This window comes from Sciurus vulgaris (genome assembly GCF_902686455.1).
Source record: "Sciurus vulgaris genome assembly, chromosome: 3".
Classification (NCBI taxonomy): Eukaryota; Metazoa; Chordata; class Mammalia; order Rodentia; family Sciuridae; genus Sciurus; species Sciurus vulgaris.
In genome coordinates this window covers 62,554,834-62,567,690 of record NC_136463.1, presented here as the reverse complement: position 1 = coordinate 62,567,690, position 12,857 = coordinate 62,554,834, and the positions used below count along the sequence as shown (strand labels likewise).

Below are 12,857 nucleotides of genomic sequence, written 5' to 3'. Positions count from 1 at the left end.
ATGTGGTGCTAAGGATCAAACCCGGGGTCTCACATGTGCTAGGCAAGCACTCTACCATTGAACCACAAATCCAGCCCCTTCATTGTGTTTTAAGACAGGGTCTTGCCAAGTTGCTGAGGCTAGCCTTGGACTTGCGATGCTCCTGCCTCACCCTGAGTTGCTGGGATTACAGGTGTTTGCACAGCATCTGACTGAGTGTTCAGTGTTAAGGAGTATAGAAAAGTTATCAATTAAGAGATACAATGCTGAAGTGTCATAAGTCCTTCTGCCCCATAAAGCCAGAGCCGACTTATATCTATTAGGTCTCTGTTAGCTCCTTATGGTTGCTGTAACGAACAACCACAAATTTAGGGGCTTAAGACAACACAAATTTATCACCAGACATTTCTGGAGGGCAGTCTGAAGTGCATCTCATTAGGCTAAAATCAAGGTATCAGCAAGGCTGTGTCCCCTGTACCAGCTTTCAGGGAGGATTGATTCCCTTGCCTTTTCCAGCTTCAAGAAGGCCACCTGTATTCCTTGGCTCCTGGGCCCATTCCTCTGTCTTTAAACCAGCAACACTGAGCCAAATCCTTCTCATTCTCTGATTCTCTCTGGTGCCTCCTCCTTGTACTTATCCAGGCCCACCTGGATTACCCTGGTTACTCCTGCCACCTCAGGGTGGTTTTAATTCTGTCTGTAACCTTAATCTTGGTTACTATGTAACCTCCTTTGTTCACAAGGGCATCTTGGAGAGAGGCAGGCAGGCGGATCCAAGGTTAGGTCACCTTTGTGGTTCAGTGGGAAGGGCTGGGTCTTGTTCTGACCTGGGTCCTCATCTGTAAAATGGGGATCTTTATCTTTTTCCAGAGTCCCCAGTGCATAGTAGGACTTTTTTCCGTGGGATTCCATGGTCCTGTGACTGATTTCCATCTACCTGGTTTTGTTGCTTTGTGAGCCTGGGACTACTTATGATTGCTTGTGTCCACACCCCAATCTCACAGCCAACAGGTTTGAGACATGTTGAATGTCCCTTAGTTTTTCCATGGAGAAAAGAAGGCCACGCAGTTTAGAGTTGAGACATGACCTTGATTTTGTAACCTTCAGCTAGCCACTTACAGATCTCCATCCAGGTGGAAAAAGTAGTAGGGTGTGGGGGAAAGACATGTGAGCTTCATTCGCCAGCCCTGATTCAAACTTGTTCAATCCTTTCTTGTCCATCACCTGCCTCAAATCATACATTGTTGTCTTCCTCCGATCTAATCTGAATCTTTCTTGCTGCAATTTCAGCCTGCTGGCTCTCCATTTGGCTGGCAGAGAAACAGTGAATTAGGTATCAATAATGACACCTAATCCCAGTGATCTGCTTCTATCATGTTCTAATAATGCCACCACTTCTGTTTCAAGGACCAGGACCACCCTTTGCTGCTTCCTTCCAGAGTCTGGTCTGGGGTCACTGGGGCTGAGAGTTGGAAGGGATGGGAGGGGAGGGAAACACTTCATTCTGCTCAGACTAGCTGTACTTAGATAACCCTCCCCAGGTGACCTGCCTGGCATGGAAAGTCCCCCTCCATGTCCCCCAGGTCAGATAGCGTTGCCTGGTTACAGGGAGGCTTCCGCAGGGAGAGTAAACAGGCACACATGTTTAAAATTCAATGTCACTGCCTAGCAAACACTCTGGCAGGGCTTCCAGCCCACCGATAATCTCTAATTCTCCTTGCTCCATGCGCGTGGGGGCTCTCTGCATCAAGTCCCAGATGGTCTCTTCTGGGAACTGGCCATCAGCTATTGTGAGGGACGGTGTGGGGGTGGGCCAGTCATAGCCTCAGCCCCATGAGGACTGTCACCCTGGTACTCTGAGTAGACTTCCTGGGACTGGTGTGGACTCTAAACTGGATGGAGCTTCCAGGACAGGGTCCTCCAGCTGCTCACCAGATTCCTGTCTGCCTTGGACTGCAAAGAGATGGCTTGTGTGGAGCCTTCTCTGAGGAGGTCATGCATGGGGCACCTAGCACAGACAAAGAGTGAGGGATGCAGTCCAGCCATGGCGTGTCCCCTGTGGGGCAGCATCTATCTAGAGGAAGGGGCACTTTTTCTAATTGATCCATGAGAGAGGTTTCCTTTTCCATTCACACAGAGGTGTCTTATAGGCTGGCCTTGGTCCTGTGCAATGGAAATGCGCTAAGTTGGTTGAATCCTGAAGACTGCCTATGGGATACCACGTGGCACGTGGTTGTTCTCAGGCAGTTTCATTTCCTCCTGAGGTAGCATAGGAGTCCTAGCCACCAGCAGAGAAGAGGAGGTGGCAGACACATTTCATCTATATGGGGTGGGAAAGTGGCCAGCCTCCTCTTAACCAGAGGGACACAAATGGCTGCTTGGGGCTCTCTGGGAGTACTTGAAGGGATGGTGTCCTGGAAAGGACTTTCCTAGGAGGGATCATTTGATAACACTTGTGTCTGGAGCAGGTCAGGTTGATTGTTTTCCCTCAAGAGGGGCTGCATGCTCGCCCCTCTTTTACAGTACAGGATTCTCTCCCTGCCTCCATCCCCACATGCTATAGCCTCCTTCCTTCTCCTTGATCTCTCACAAAGGCACTGCTTAGATGCCACTTCTCAAGGAAGCCTTCCCTGCACTCTGGTGGGAGCTTGTGTTGGTTGCTTGTCCTGCACACAGCCCTTCACGCCTCAGCATGCTAAGGCACCCTCTTTATTTACTTTGAAGGACTTATAAAATGTCCACCATGGCTTAGGTTCTGCTGAGGGCCTGGAGGTACAGCAGGGCACCGGGTAGACATAGTTCCTGTCTTTGTGGAGTTTACCTTCTGGTGAGGGAGACAGACTGTAAATCAAATCAGATGGCAGTTTCTGATAGGTGCTCTGAAGGAGAGACACAAACAGGGCCTTTTGGTGCTCATGGCTTCAAGACCCCCAGAGAAGGGGACACTAAAATGTGTCCTGAAGAGTGGGAAGGAAGGGCTGTGTGAAGAGTGGGAGTGTGTCTGGGCCTGGGAAAGTGCAAAGGCCCAGGGCAGGAATCAACCTGCACCTTGATGGCAGAAAGGAGGGCCATGTGGCTGCAGTGACATGGACAAAGGGAGGATGCGGGGCCTGGGCGTGCTGCCTGTGTGGAACTTGGGAGGGTGGTTTAGATTTTAATCAACAGAGCAATGTGATTTGCACCTGGCAGGCACATGGGTTACATAGATCAGCAGATGTGGGAGGAGGGAGAACCTATAGGACTATAGGAGGCTGTTACTGGAGACTGGGCAGAAATGGAGGGAACTTGGGCTTAGTGCTGACAGTGGAGGTGGCAAGGAATGATGGATTACGGATATGCTGGTGGGGTCAGTACAGTGGAGTGGGCTGATGCATCACCGAGAGAGGGAGGAATACAGATGCTTAGTCCCTCTAGACAAGGCTTGAACAGTGGGTGGTTTCAGTCCCATTTTTCTTAGATAGAGATGCCTGGGGATGGGCAGGTTGAAGAGGACCTGCCAAGTTTGAGATACACATATGCTGGTTAAGTGGAAGCATCAGATATGCATTTGGAGATGCTAATTTGGAGGTCCAAGGAGAGGTCACAGTTGGAGTTATCCATGTGGAGAATTAGCATAGAGATAGTATTAAATCCATGGGAAAGGATAGGCAGCTTGGGAGGTCAGCATAGAGGGAGACAAGAGGAGGGCCCAGGCCGGGCACGGGCACGGGGATTTTTGCCTTTTACAGGTCACATGGAGGAGGCTGCAAGGAGGGCTGAAGGAAAACCAGGAAAACTTGGCTGTTGTGCAAGCCCTGGGAGAAAACGCTGCAAGAAGGGGGTAGTGCTGAGAGATGACAAGGGCCAAAGCGCATGAGGGATTCCGCAGCATGGAGGTCACTGGTGACCTTGATAATGCAGTTTCAGGTAGCTCTGGGGCCAGACTGATTGACCAGAGAAGTGGGGAGACCCTGTCACTTAAGCTGTGCCGAATTCCACAGAGCTGAATAAGGTGGTCAAGCTGGCGGAAGTTGGCGGAAGCCTGAGACTCCATTCACTCCAGCAGGAGGGCCTCCCATATTCAAGGCTAGGCTGTCCCCAGTTGTGAGCTCCCAGGACTGCCCTGACCCTGAGGGCAGTACCTGAGAGTTCATCTGCCTGAAAATTCCAGCAGACGATGGATGCTCCTGAGGGCGAGTGCCCAGTGAGCCTGGTAGCTGCAGCCCCAATCATCTGTGCCCCTCCCTTCTCCAGTAATAGGTCCTGCCCTTCAGGCCTGGGAGAACAGGGTCATGATTTCACATTCCTGGTGGCCCTGTCAGACTAGCCACTCCCAGGGCACCAGCTTGCCCTTCCCTCTGGACCCCTGTATGACCAAAGGAACCCCCAATTTATTGAAAGTGGATCTGTTCCTTGGGACCAGAACATATCACCTGCCCTTTGGGGAGCTAAAATGATCCTGGAAGCATGTCTGGGAGTGTAAGAGGACCAAGCTCTCTCTGGATGGATCTGCTTTGCAATCAGCTGTCCCACCTCATCCACCACATTGCTGGAAGGTGATGTGCAGCTCCAGTTGCCCCAGCTGTGGGTCTGGACCTTCCTTATGACTCACTGGGCCCCCTTGTGGCCAACACCATCAATACCAGGTGGTAGCTCATGTCTGGGGGAGCCTGGGGAGGGTGACAAGCCCACCAGCTGCCTACTCTGCCAGTGTGTAGACCCAGGGGATCAGGCTGCCAGGAACTGGAGCCCTGCCAGTGTCCACTGCCAGCCTTACCACTCAGGAGTCCCTGGAGACCTACTTAGGCCTGACCTGAATGGGGTTCACAGCAGCCTTCACACTCAGAATGAGGCCTTCTGCCGGTGTGACCCTTGTTCTCTACTTTGTAGTCTTAGGTGCTGTTTCAGTCTTGCCCAGTTTTCAGCTTCAGTCCCACATCTAGAGGGTGACACCCGCCGGGGGGCCAGACTCCAGCAACACTTCAAAGACATGCCAGGCTGCATCGATCTCTTTTGGTAGAAAAGGAAGTGGATTGTGAGAAAAAAGGCTGAGGTCTCTAACTTGGTGCTTCTCCTCTCTGCCTCCCTCCTTTGTTGTCTGTGTATGTTTGAGTAGAGGACCACTGGGCGGGCACACTGGAAAGAGCAGATGATGACTGTTTATAGCAGGAGGGCGTGTGCAGCTGGCTAATGGTCCTCGCCATTGGGACCCGTAAACCTCACTAGCACTAGGCTTGTTTGTTTGCAATGAGTGAGTGTTTATTGTCTGGTGTGTGTGTGTGTGTGTGTGTGTGTGTGTGTGTGTGTGTGTGTGTGTGTGTGTGTGGGAGGGTGAATGTGAATGCAGATGTTTTGGGTAGCTCTTTGTTGTATCATCCATGTGCTTTGGGTATCTGGGGGTGGATATTGTGGGACTCCACATTGCTGGGAATGATTTTTGTAGCTGAATAGATCCCCCAACCAGGACAGCTGGGCCCAGGATGGGTAGCCAGTGTCCATACCATAAACCTTGTTAGGTCTCCATGGACCCCTGCACCCCATTCATTAGACCCAGCTGGAAGGGGTGGGGCAGTTGTGTTATTTGACATATGGTTTATAGAGAAGAGAGCTGTTTAGCGTCAGAGTCCTCATGCGCTTGTACATGTATAATTAGGCTGTTGGAGCTTGGGGACTGAAGCACTTATTTAGGTAATCATTAACTAGAAGATGGGGAAGGAAAGGAACATGCAATTTGCAGACGTCCCTCCTTCCTGCAGGTTAACCCAAAATGAAACTCTCAGCCAGGGGGTAGGCTGGGGCCCCTCTGCCTTCCTCCTGCCATCCCCTCTGTGATCAGGGGAAGGTTGGGTTCTTTTAGAAACAGCCAGGATTGAGTTGGGATGACTCAGACAGCACCTCTCAGGCACATTGGATGTATGATCCCCTAAAATTACGTTTCCCATGAGCTTTTTCCGCTACCACTTCTTTGTTCAACTAAACCCAGTGGTATATAGTTATTCAGTTCTTGGAGAACCCAGCACATTTGATGAGCACCTATTATTTGCTTGGTAAGAGATGGGTTTTAGTAAAATCATCAGCAATCTAGGTCCTGGATATAGGAGGGTATTAACAGGAAGATCCCAGATCACCAAAATTCTGATTTGGCTGATCTCTAAACTGCATTTGCCGCTCATTAACAGTGCTGATGTGGGCATGGGAAATGGGGTGCTAAATTTCTTACTTGCCTTGAAGCAGAGGGTATACAGCTGGGAACGCCTCTGAAGCAGGAGGGTGCTGGGAGCAGCAAAACTCTAGGGCAGTTAATGGCCTGCTGCTGGCTATAGGGGTGTGTCTTTCTGGAGGACAGCTGCAGCCCAGTGGAGGGGATGGGAAGGTGGCCAACTGCATATTCTGTAAGAGTATAGAAACTGAGGCACAGAGTAAGGAGAGCCCATTAGGAAGGCTGTGTATCCTGGATTACAGTGCCTCTTAGTGTAGATGCAGTGTGAAGTCATGACCTTTGATTCTGTCTTCTCCAGGCAGCCCTGGGAGTGGATCTGGTGGTGGAATGGAAATTGACGTTAGAGACCAGTGGACTGTGCTGTGGGTCATGGCCAAGGTACTGGCTGACCCTGGACTCCCTCCCAGGTGGCAGCTAAGTTCATGGTTCCCTGAGAAGATGCTGTAGAAGGGACAGGGGAGATGAAAGTATGCTCTGGCAGGACGGCTTCTGAGATAAAGAAAGGGGATCAGGTTCCATGTGTGGCCTGTGATACGCTTCTTCACCTTCCTCCTCTACACCAGGACTGGAGAAGGAGGCTGATGAGGACCAGGACTCACAGTGTCGGATTCTCCAAATCTGCCTGTGGAAGGCAGGGGGACAGGCAATGGCAGGGCTAAGATGTCTTCTGTGTGCCCCTCCAAACCCAGAGTCCAAGTGTGCAGGGCACGACTGCTCTTTCCATTCTCAAAGAGCCATCAGGAAAGTGGGCAGGAGGCAGGGCAGAGGGAGAGGGGAAGGAAGTTTAATAATGTGAGGGTGATTCCGTTGGAAGGCACCCAGGTTTATGCAGGAACCTTGCTTGGGAGCAGAGGCCACCATGGAGGATACAGCAAGGACCCCATGCCTCTGACACAGCCAGGCACCCGCCCACCAGGGCCAGTTATGAGACAGTCCATGACCCTATGCATTTTCCAGTTGCAAGGAAGCTTAGAGGGAAGCAGAAATTTTCTGGGAGGTCAGTACCACCCTTGACTCTACCTTTTCAGCCTCAGGGGCTCTTTCCCACTCTTCAGGGAGAGACATAGAGAAGACAGGGCCACAGATATGACCACTGGTGAGACCAAAGCCAGACTGGCCCCTCCTCACCTTTCTGCTCTGAACCTCACTTAAGCTACTGCCTCTCTTGGAATGCTGAACCCTCCTATTTGCCCTACCATGGACCTAGCAAGGTTTGTCTCAAATGACCTGATGAGATTTCCAGATTTGTTTTTCCAATTCCCTCACTGGGAGGCTCAGACCTGAGGCTGAGTCCCACTTTGTGGGGAAGACTGAAAGTTTCGGGCTACAGACTAGATCAAGACCAGGAGCTCTGCCAACTGACACCACAAAGCTGGGCTTGGAGAGGCTTCATGGTGTGGGTGCCTGCACCTTAACCAGTGCTGAGCAGCTTGAAACTGGAGCCCAAGTTGTTTTCTGAAAAATGGGGCTAATTGCCCCAAGGCAGCCTCAGACTTATAGTGCCCCCTGTGAATACCCATCTGGCTTCTCTCATAACCACAGATGGTGTCTGTGTTAATCTGGTTTTTATTACTATAACAAAATACCTGAAGCCAGGTAACTTTATAAAGAAAAGAGGTTTATTTTGGTTTGCTGTTCTGAGGTCCAAGGTGAAGGGTAGTATCCATTGTTCCACCTGTATCTTCATTCCCTTTGTATTTTGTACTTTTGTTTGGAATGGTGCTTTACAGTTTATAAATCACATTTGTGAAGTCTTCTGGTTCTCATTGCCACCCTGAAAGAGAAGAATTATACTCCTACTTTTCAGATAAGGAAATTGGGGTTTAGAGAAATAATGAAGCCCTTTCCTTAGCCAGCTAGTAAGACACAAACCTGACTCTTGTGATTTCAAGTTTAGTGTTCTTTCCATTACCCCAAGAAATAATTACTGACTACAAATAATTACTGAGTATCTGCTACTGTATTTTATTACTTCTTAGACCCCCTCCTGCTTCCCTCATTTAACAATTCTGGAATCAGGAGCCCCTCACAAGCAATGGCTTGCCATAGTTTGTGATTGCCAGTATTTTTGTTTTATTAGTGGTACAAATAATGTGCACCTTTCAATGGATGCTGCTTAGATTTGATGAAATCTGGTGTGTGTACAACTCTGGCTGTGTGTAGACACAGTTTCTTCCCACCAGAGGTTATGGTTTAGAGGAAAGGAGATATGGTTCCAGCATTATCATAAAAGAGAATATGATGTCTACCCAAATCAGGTCAAGTGCCATGGGAATGGTGACTGGGGCTTTGTGAAGGCTTAGGGGAAGTTGGGTGGGATTCAGACCCTGAGCATCCTCCTCCTGTATCAGCCAGCTGATTTGCAGGCACTCAAGCCCTGTTAGCAGGGTGGTTCAAAATTTACACCCTGGCAACTGACTGTAGCTTTGCATGGCTGCTTGTTTGTCTAGTTATTTAACTCTCTGCCTCACTTTCTTCAACTGTAGAGTGGGCACAGTAAGAGAGCTGGCTGCACAGATGATCACAAGTATTAGATAAGAGAACACATATAAAATAATTTAGTCAAAGGTCTGGCGAATACAGTGAGAACGCAGTAAATGTCAGATCCCGCCTCATGAAATTAATTTGATGAATTCGACAGATTTAGAGCCTGCAGACATTTATTGAATTGACTTCTGTTCCAGGTGTTAGGCACGTTCACATTGTCTTCTCATTTCATCTTTGGAAACACTCAGGCATGGGGTGGGGATCATTAATTTAATTTTACAAATAAAGAAAATGTGGCCTCAGATCACATGGCTGTGCTGTGATTTGGTCTGTCTCCCTCTGCCTGGTGCTCTTTTTCCTGGAGTACAACTGCTAGTGAGAAATCTCAGGCAAGAAAGGAAACCCACTGATCTGGTGGCCTCGCCCTAGCCAGGGTATTTGGTCACCTGATCATTACTGTTGGTTGTCCTGAATGGTGGGGTTTAGAAGGAAGAGGGGTTGGTCTGGGGGTGTAGCTCAGTGGTAGAGCACTTGTCTAGCATGCAAGGCCCTGGGCTTGATCCCCCGTACTGGGATGGGATACAAAAAAAGAAAGAGTATCTCATTCAGAGCTGCAGGAGGCTAATTTGACCCGGACAATCTGCACAGAGCTTAATCTCTTATCTATTCCTCTGTGGCCAGTGGCCAGTTTTGCTTCTCAAGAATAGCTACTTGTGTCTTCGACCCTCATTCCTTCTGAGCTTGGCTGTCCTTTGGCTCCCTGCACCCTGAAGAGGCTCTTAGAATGTGGCTGTGCTGCCACCTCTGCTCATGACTCTGCAGGGACCAAGGGCCACCTCAGCCAGCCAGGAGTGTCCTTCCTGCTGAGTTTAACACAGACAGACATATTTGTCTTTTCTCCCTACCCTTCTGCCTCCTTCCCTTCCATCTTCCCCTCCTCACTCTTCTTTTACCTAGAATACTAGGCTCTGCTACTGATAGGCTGTGTGACTTTGAGCAGACCAATTAACTTCTCTGAGCTTTAGTTACCCCTTCTCCCAGCAACTGAACCATCATGAGGGTCAAATGGGAAATATTAGTGATGCATCCTGGGCCTGGTCTGCACCATGTATCATTAGATACTGGACTTGTAACTCCACCGCCTTATCTGCAAAATATGGGGAGAATAAGTCTCTCCAGAAAGTCCTCCCCATTTGCAGCCCAGCCCTTGCCTACTCTTCTGAGCATCTCTGCAGGCTGTGGCAGATCTATATTCCTGCTGTTCTCTTATTGGGTTGTGATTATTTGCTCCTAGGATTGTCTTAGTCAGTAGCCTGCATCCAGTCCCTTCACTCAGTTATTCATTCAGCGAGTATTTATTCAGTGCCTATGAGCCAGGTGCTGAGGTTATGGATTAAGTGTGAGAAACAAACAAATTACAGAGAGGTACTGATTCCATAGGGTGTGTGTAGGAGGGAGACCACCTTGGGGAGGAATGGAGATCAGGAAGTCTTCCTGGAGGAAGTGCTTTCCAAGATAAGTTCTAAGGGAGTCCACTCAATAAAGTGGGTGGGAATGGATAGGAAAAGAGGGATGGAGGCTGTTCTTCCCCAGGTCCCCAGTCTCAGCCAGTGTCTGGCCCTGAGGAGATCAGTAAGAGGAGATCTCTCACCTCCCTCCCTGCCTCTTAATATTCCTGCACAGAGGCAGAGGCTTGGACCATAAGGGTGCTGTGGCCAAGAGGTTGCAAAAGGGTTCCAGATATGGCATGTCCTGCCAGCCTGGGGTGTGCCAGTTCCTGAGGCCAGGGCTGCGGGAATGGACTTGGCAGGCTAGGGTGGGGGTGGGGACTTTGCTAAATGACTCATGGGCCCAGAGTAGGATTGGAGATGAGCCAGAAGCAGGCACAGGAGGGAACAGGGAGGATGTTGAGGATGCAGGAGCCCTGTACTGGGTTCCTGGGCTCAGTAGGAACAGGGAGACCCAGGAACTTGACCTTATTGTTTTTCCCAAGATGGTCTTTTCTTCGGCATTTGAGGAATTGGAAGGGACATTGCCAGCTTTCTCTGTGGTCAGGGTTCCTTCTCACAGGTGGTTCCTCAGAATGAGTGAAGTGGTCCAGTTTGTCTAGAACTCTGCCCTCTCCTCCCCACCCCTTCTGACCTCCAGTGCTGTTCCAAGCCCCCAGGGATGGACCCATGCAAAACCCTCTCTGCCTGGACTCAAGTGAACTATGCCCTCCCCCAGTCCCTGGGGACATTTCCTGGCCTCTATCCTCCCACAGGATGCTGGTGGTGGGATTTCTGGAGCAGGCTCAGGCTGTGCTGGGCTGGAGAGGGGAGGTGGGCTGGGTGTCTGAATGCCAGCTGGGCATGAGTGGGGAAAGTAGGGACAAGACTGGTCTTCTGGGTGGGCTTGTTTTCACACTGTTTTGGGAAGTGGGGTGTGAAGAGCAAGCATGAAGCTGGGAGGGAAGATCTGTGATCTTCATGGTTGCATTTGTGGAGGGTGATTCATGCCTCATCTTACAGTGGACTTAGTGTATAAGCCACTTCCTGTTCTGCAACTGTGGTGCACAGTGGCCATATGTCTCCATTTTACAGATATGAAAACTGAGTTTCAGAGGCTGAGTGGCCTGTCCACAAAGTGTAGCGGCAGCAGAACCATGAGTTGTAAGCTTGTCTGCTGCACACTAAATGCAGAGCTATTTCTACTATATTGCTTTTTAGAGGGATTTAAAAATCCATGCCCTTTCCTTTGAGTTGGGGACATTGCTTTCCTCTAAATCTAGAACAAGATTGAGGGCCCCTGAATGGGCATGGAGTGTGACTTGTTCATTAGTGTTAGAAAGAGACTCTGAGATCCAGGGGAGGGCCTGGCTGCCCACTCCCATGCTTAGCTTCTAACAGCACAGCTTGTGGACACCTCTGGCTTCAAGCCATAGATGCAGCATGAGTCTCCCTAGGCCATTCATCTTATTTATTTTTACTTTTTCTCATGGGATAGCCACAGGGCATGAGGACTGCTCTCTTTCTTTTTAAAGTGCATTTAAAAATATTTTAAAAACAAAGTAGTACATGCAATAGATTTTTTTGAAAATCCAGATTATACTTGAAAGAAAACTGTTCTCTGTGCCTCTGTGCCCTTTCCCAGAAGCTCCCCTCTGCCACTCCTGAAGCAACCACTCTGAGCTGTATCCTCACATCTCTGATGAGTGATGTTCCAGGCTCTGTATGGTCCACAGGAGAAGCCTTCAAAGATGCAGGCACTTCAGTCCCCAGTACTGTAAAACGAAAGCATAAACTCAAAGGTGAAGGCACTGATCTTTTCTTTTGTTTTTGTTTTCCTTGTGCACAGTGCTTCCCAGTTCACAGACAGGAACACTGAGGCCCCAGCCAAGTGGGGTCTGCCTTGAATTCCACCAGACACCCAACACTGGTCTTCTAATTGATCCTGGCACTGTCCCTGGCCTCCTGTGTCCCAGTCCTCCCTGTGGCCAGGTGCAGACCAGGGGTGTTGGGAACTCCTATGGCAGGGATGGAAGGGGAGGAGCGTGCTTACCTTTGACTTTCCCAGGCCTGGAAAGGTTTCCTCTCATTACTTGCTGGCATGGCATCCCTCCTTTGGGAGGGACCCCTTATCCTTTTGACGTATGATGTGTGGCTGCTCCAACCCTGGACTCCCCAGAAAAACAGCCCAGGCAGAAGAGGGGTCGAAGGTCAAAGCGAGTCAATGTAGACTAACAACTCCGGGCGGACACCCAAATCCTGCAGTTCCTTGTTTGATCTTAAGGAAGTTGTCCAACGTCAGCAGCCACCCTTGCCGCCACCGTGGTGGTAGCAGCAGCAGCAGCCACGGCAGTGGTGCTAAGGCAGACAGGACCCCTGACTCACAGGGGACCAGTGTGGGTGGAAGATGATGGATTTCTTCAAGAACATTTTGGTGAGTGTCTCTGGGCTGCAAGAGGAATGCCCATCCAGGTCCTGCTGCGTGGAGGGGTTGAGGGGCATAGTCCCTCCTACTGTTACCTGGCAGGAAGCCTCAAGTGGCTGTTTGCTCACCATGGGGCATGGAAGCCTCTTGTCACTCAGGGGAGGAGGAGCAGAGGTCAGGGACAGTGGGGACTCTGTGTGTGTGTGTGTGTGTGTGTGTGTGTGTATGCGTGCACACGTGTGGTGGGGGTGGGGGAATGGACGGGGACAGAGTCAGGGGC

At 50.1% G+C, this 12,857-nt stretch overlaps 1 protein-coding gene across 11 annotated transcripts in view; it reads left to right on the top strand.

Annotated features, from left to right (window-relative positions):
• Positions 1-12,857, top strand: part of RAP1GAP2 (RAP1 GTPase activating protein 2) — a 227,928-nt gene that overhangs the window by 146,508 nt on the left and 68,563 nt on the right. Inside the window, exon 1 of one of the 11 annotated variants that reach the window (XM_079130827.1) lies at positions 8,561-12,586. The exons of the other annotated variants lie outside the window; for them this stretch is intronic. Within the exon in view, the coding sequence (XP_078986953.1) occupies positions 12,560-12,586 (27 nt within the window). The 5' untranslated portion in view covers positions 8,561-12,559. Of the gene's footprint in view, positions 1-8,560; positions 12,587-12,857 lie in introns of those variants that run through there. 11 annotated transcript variants of the gene reach the window in all.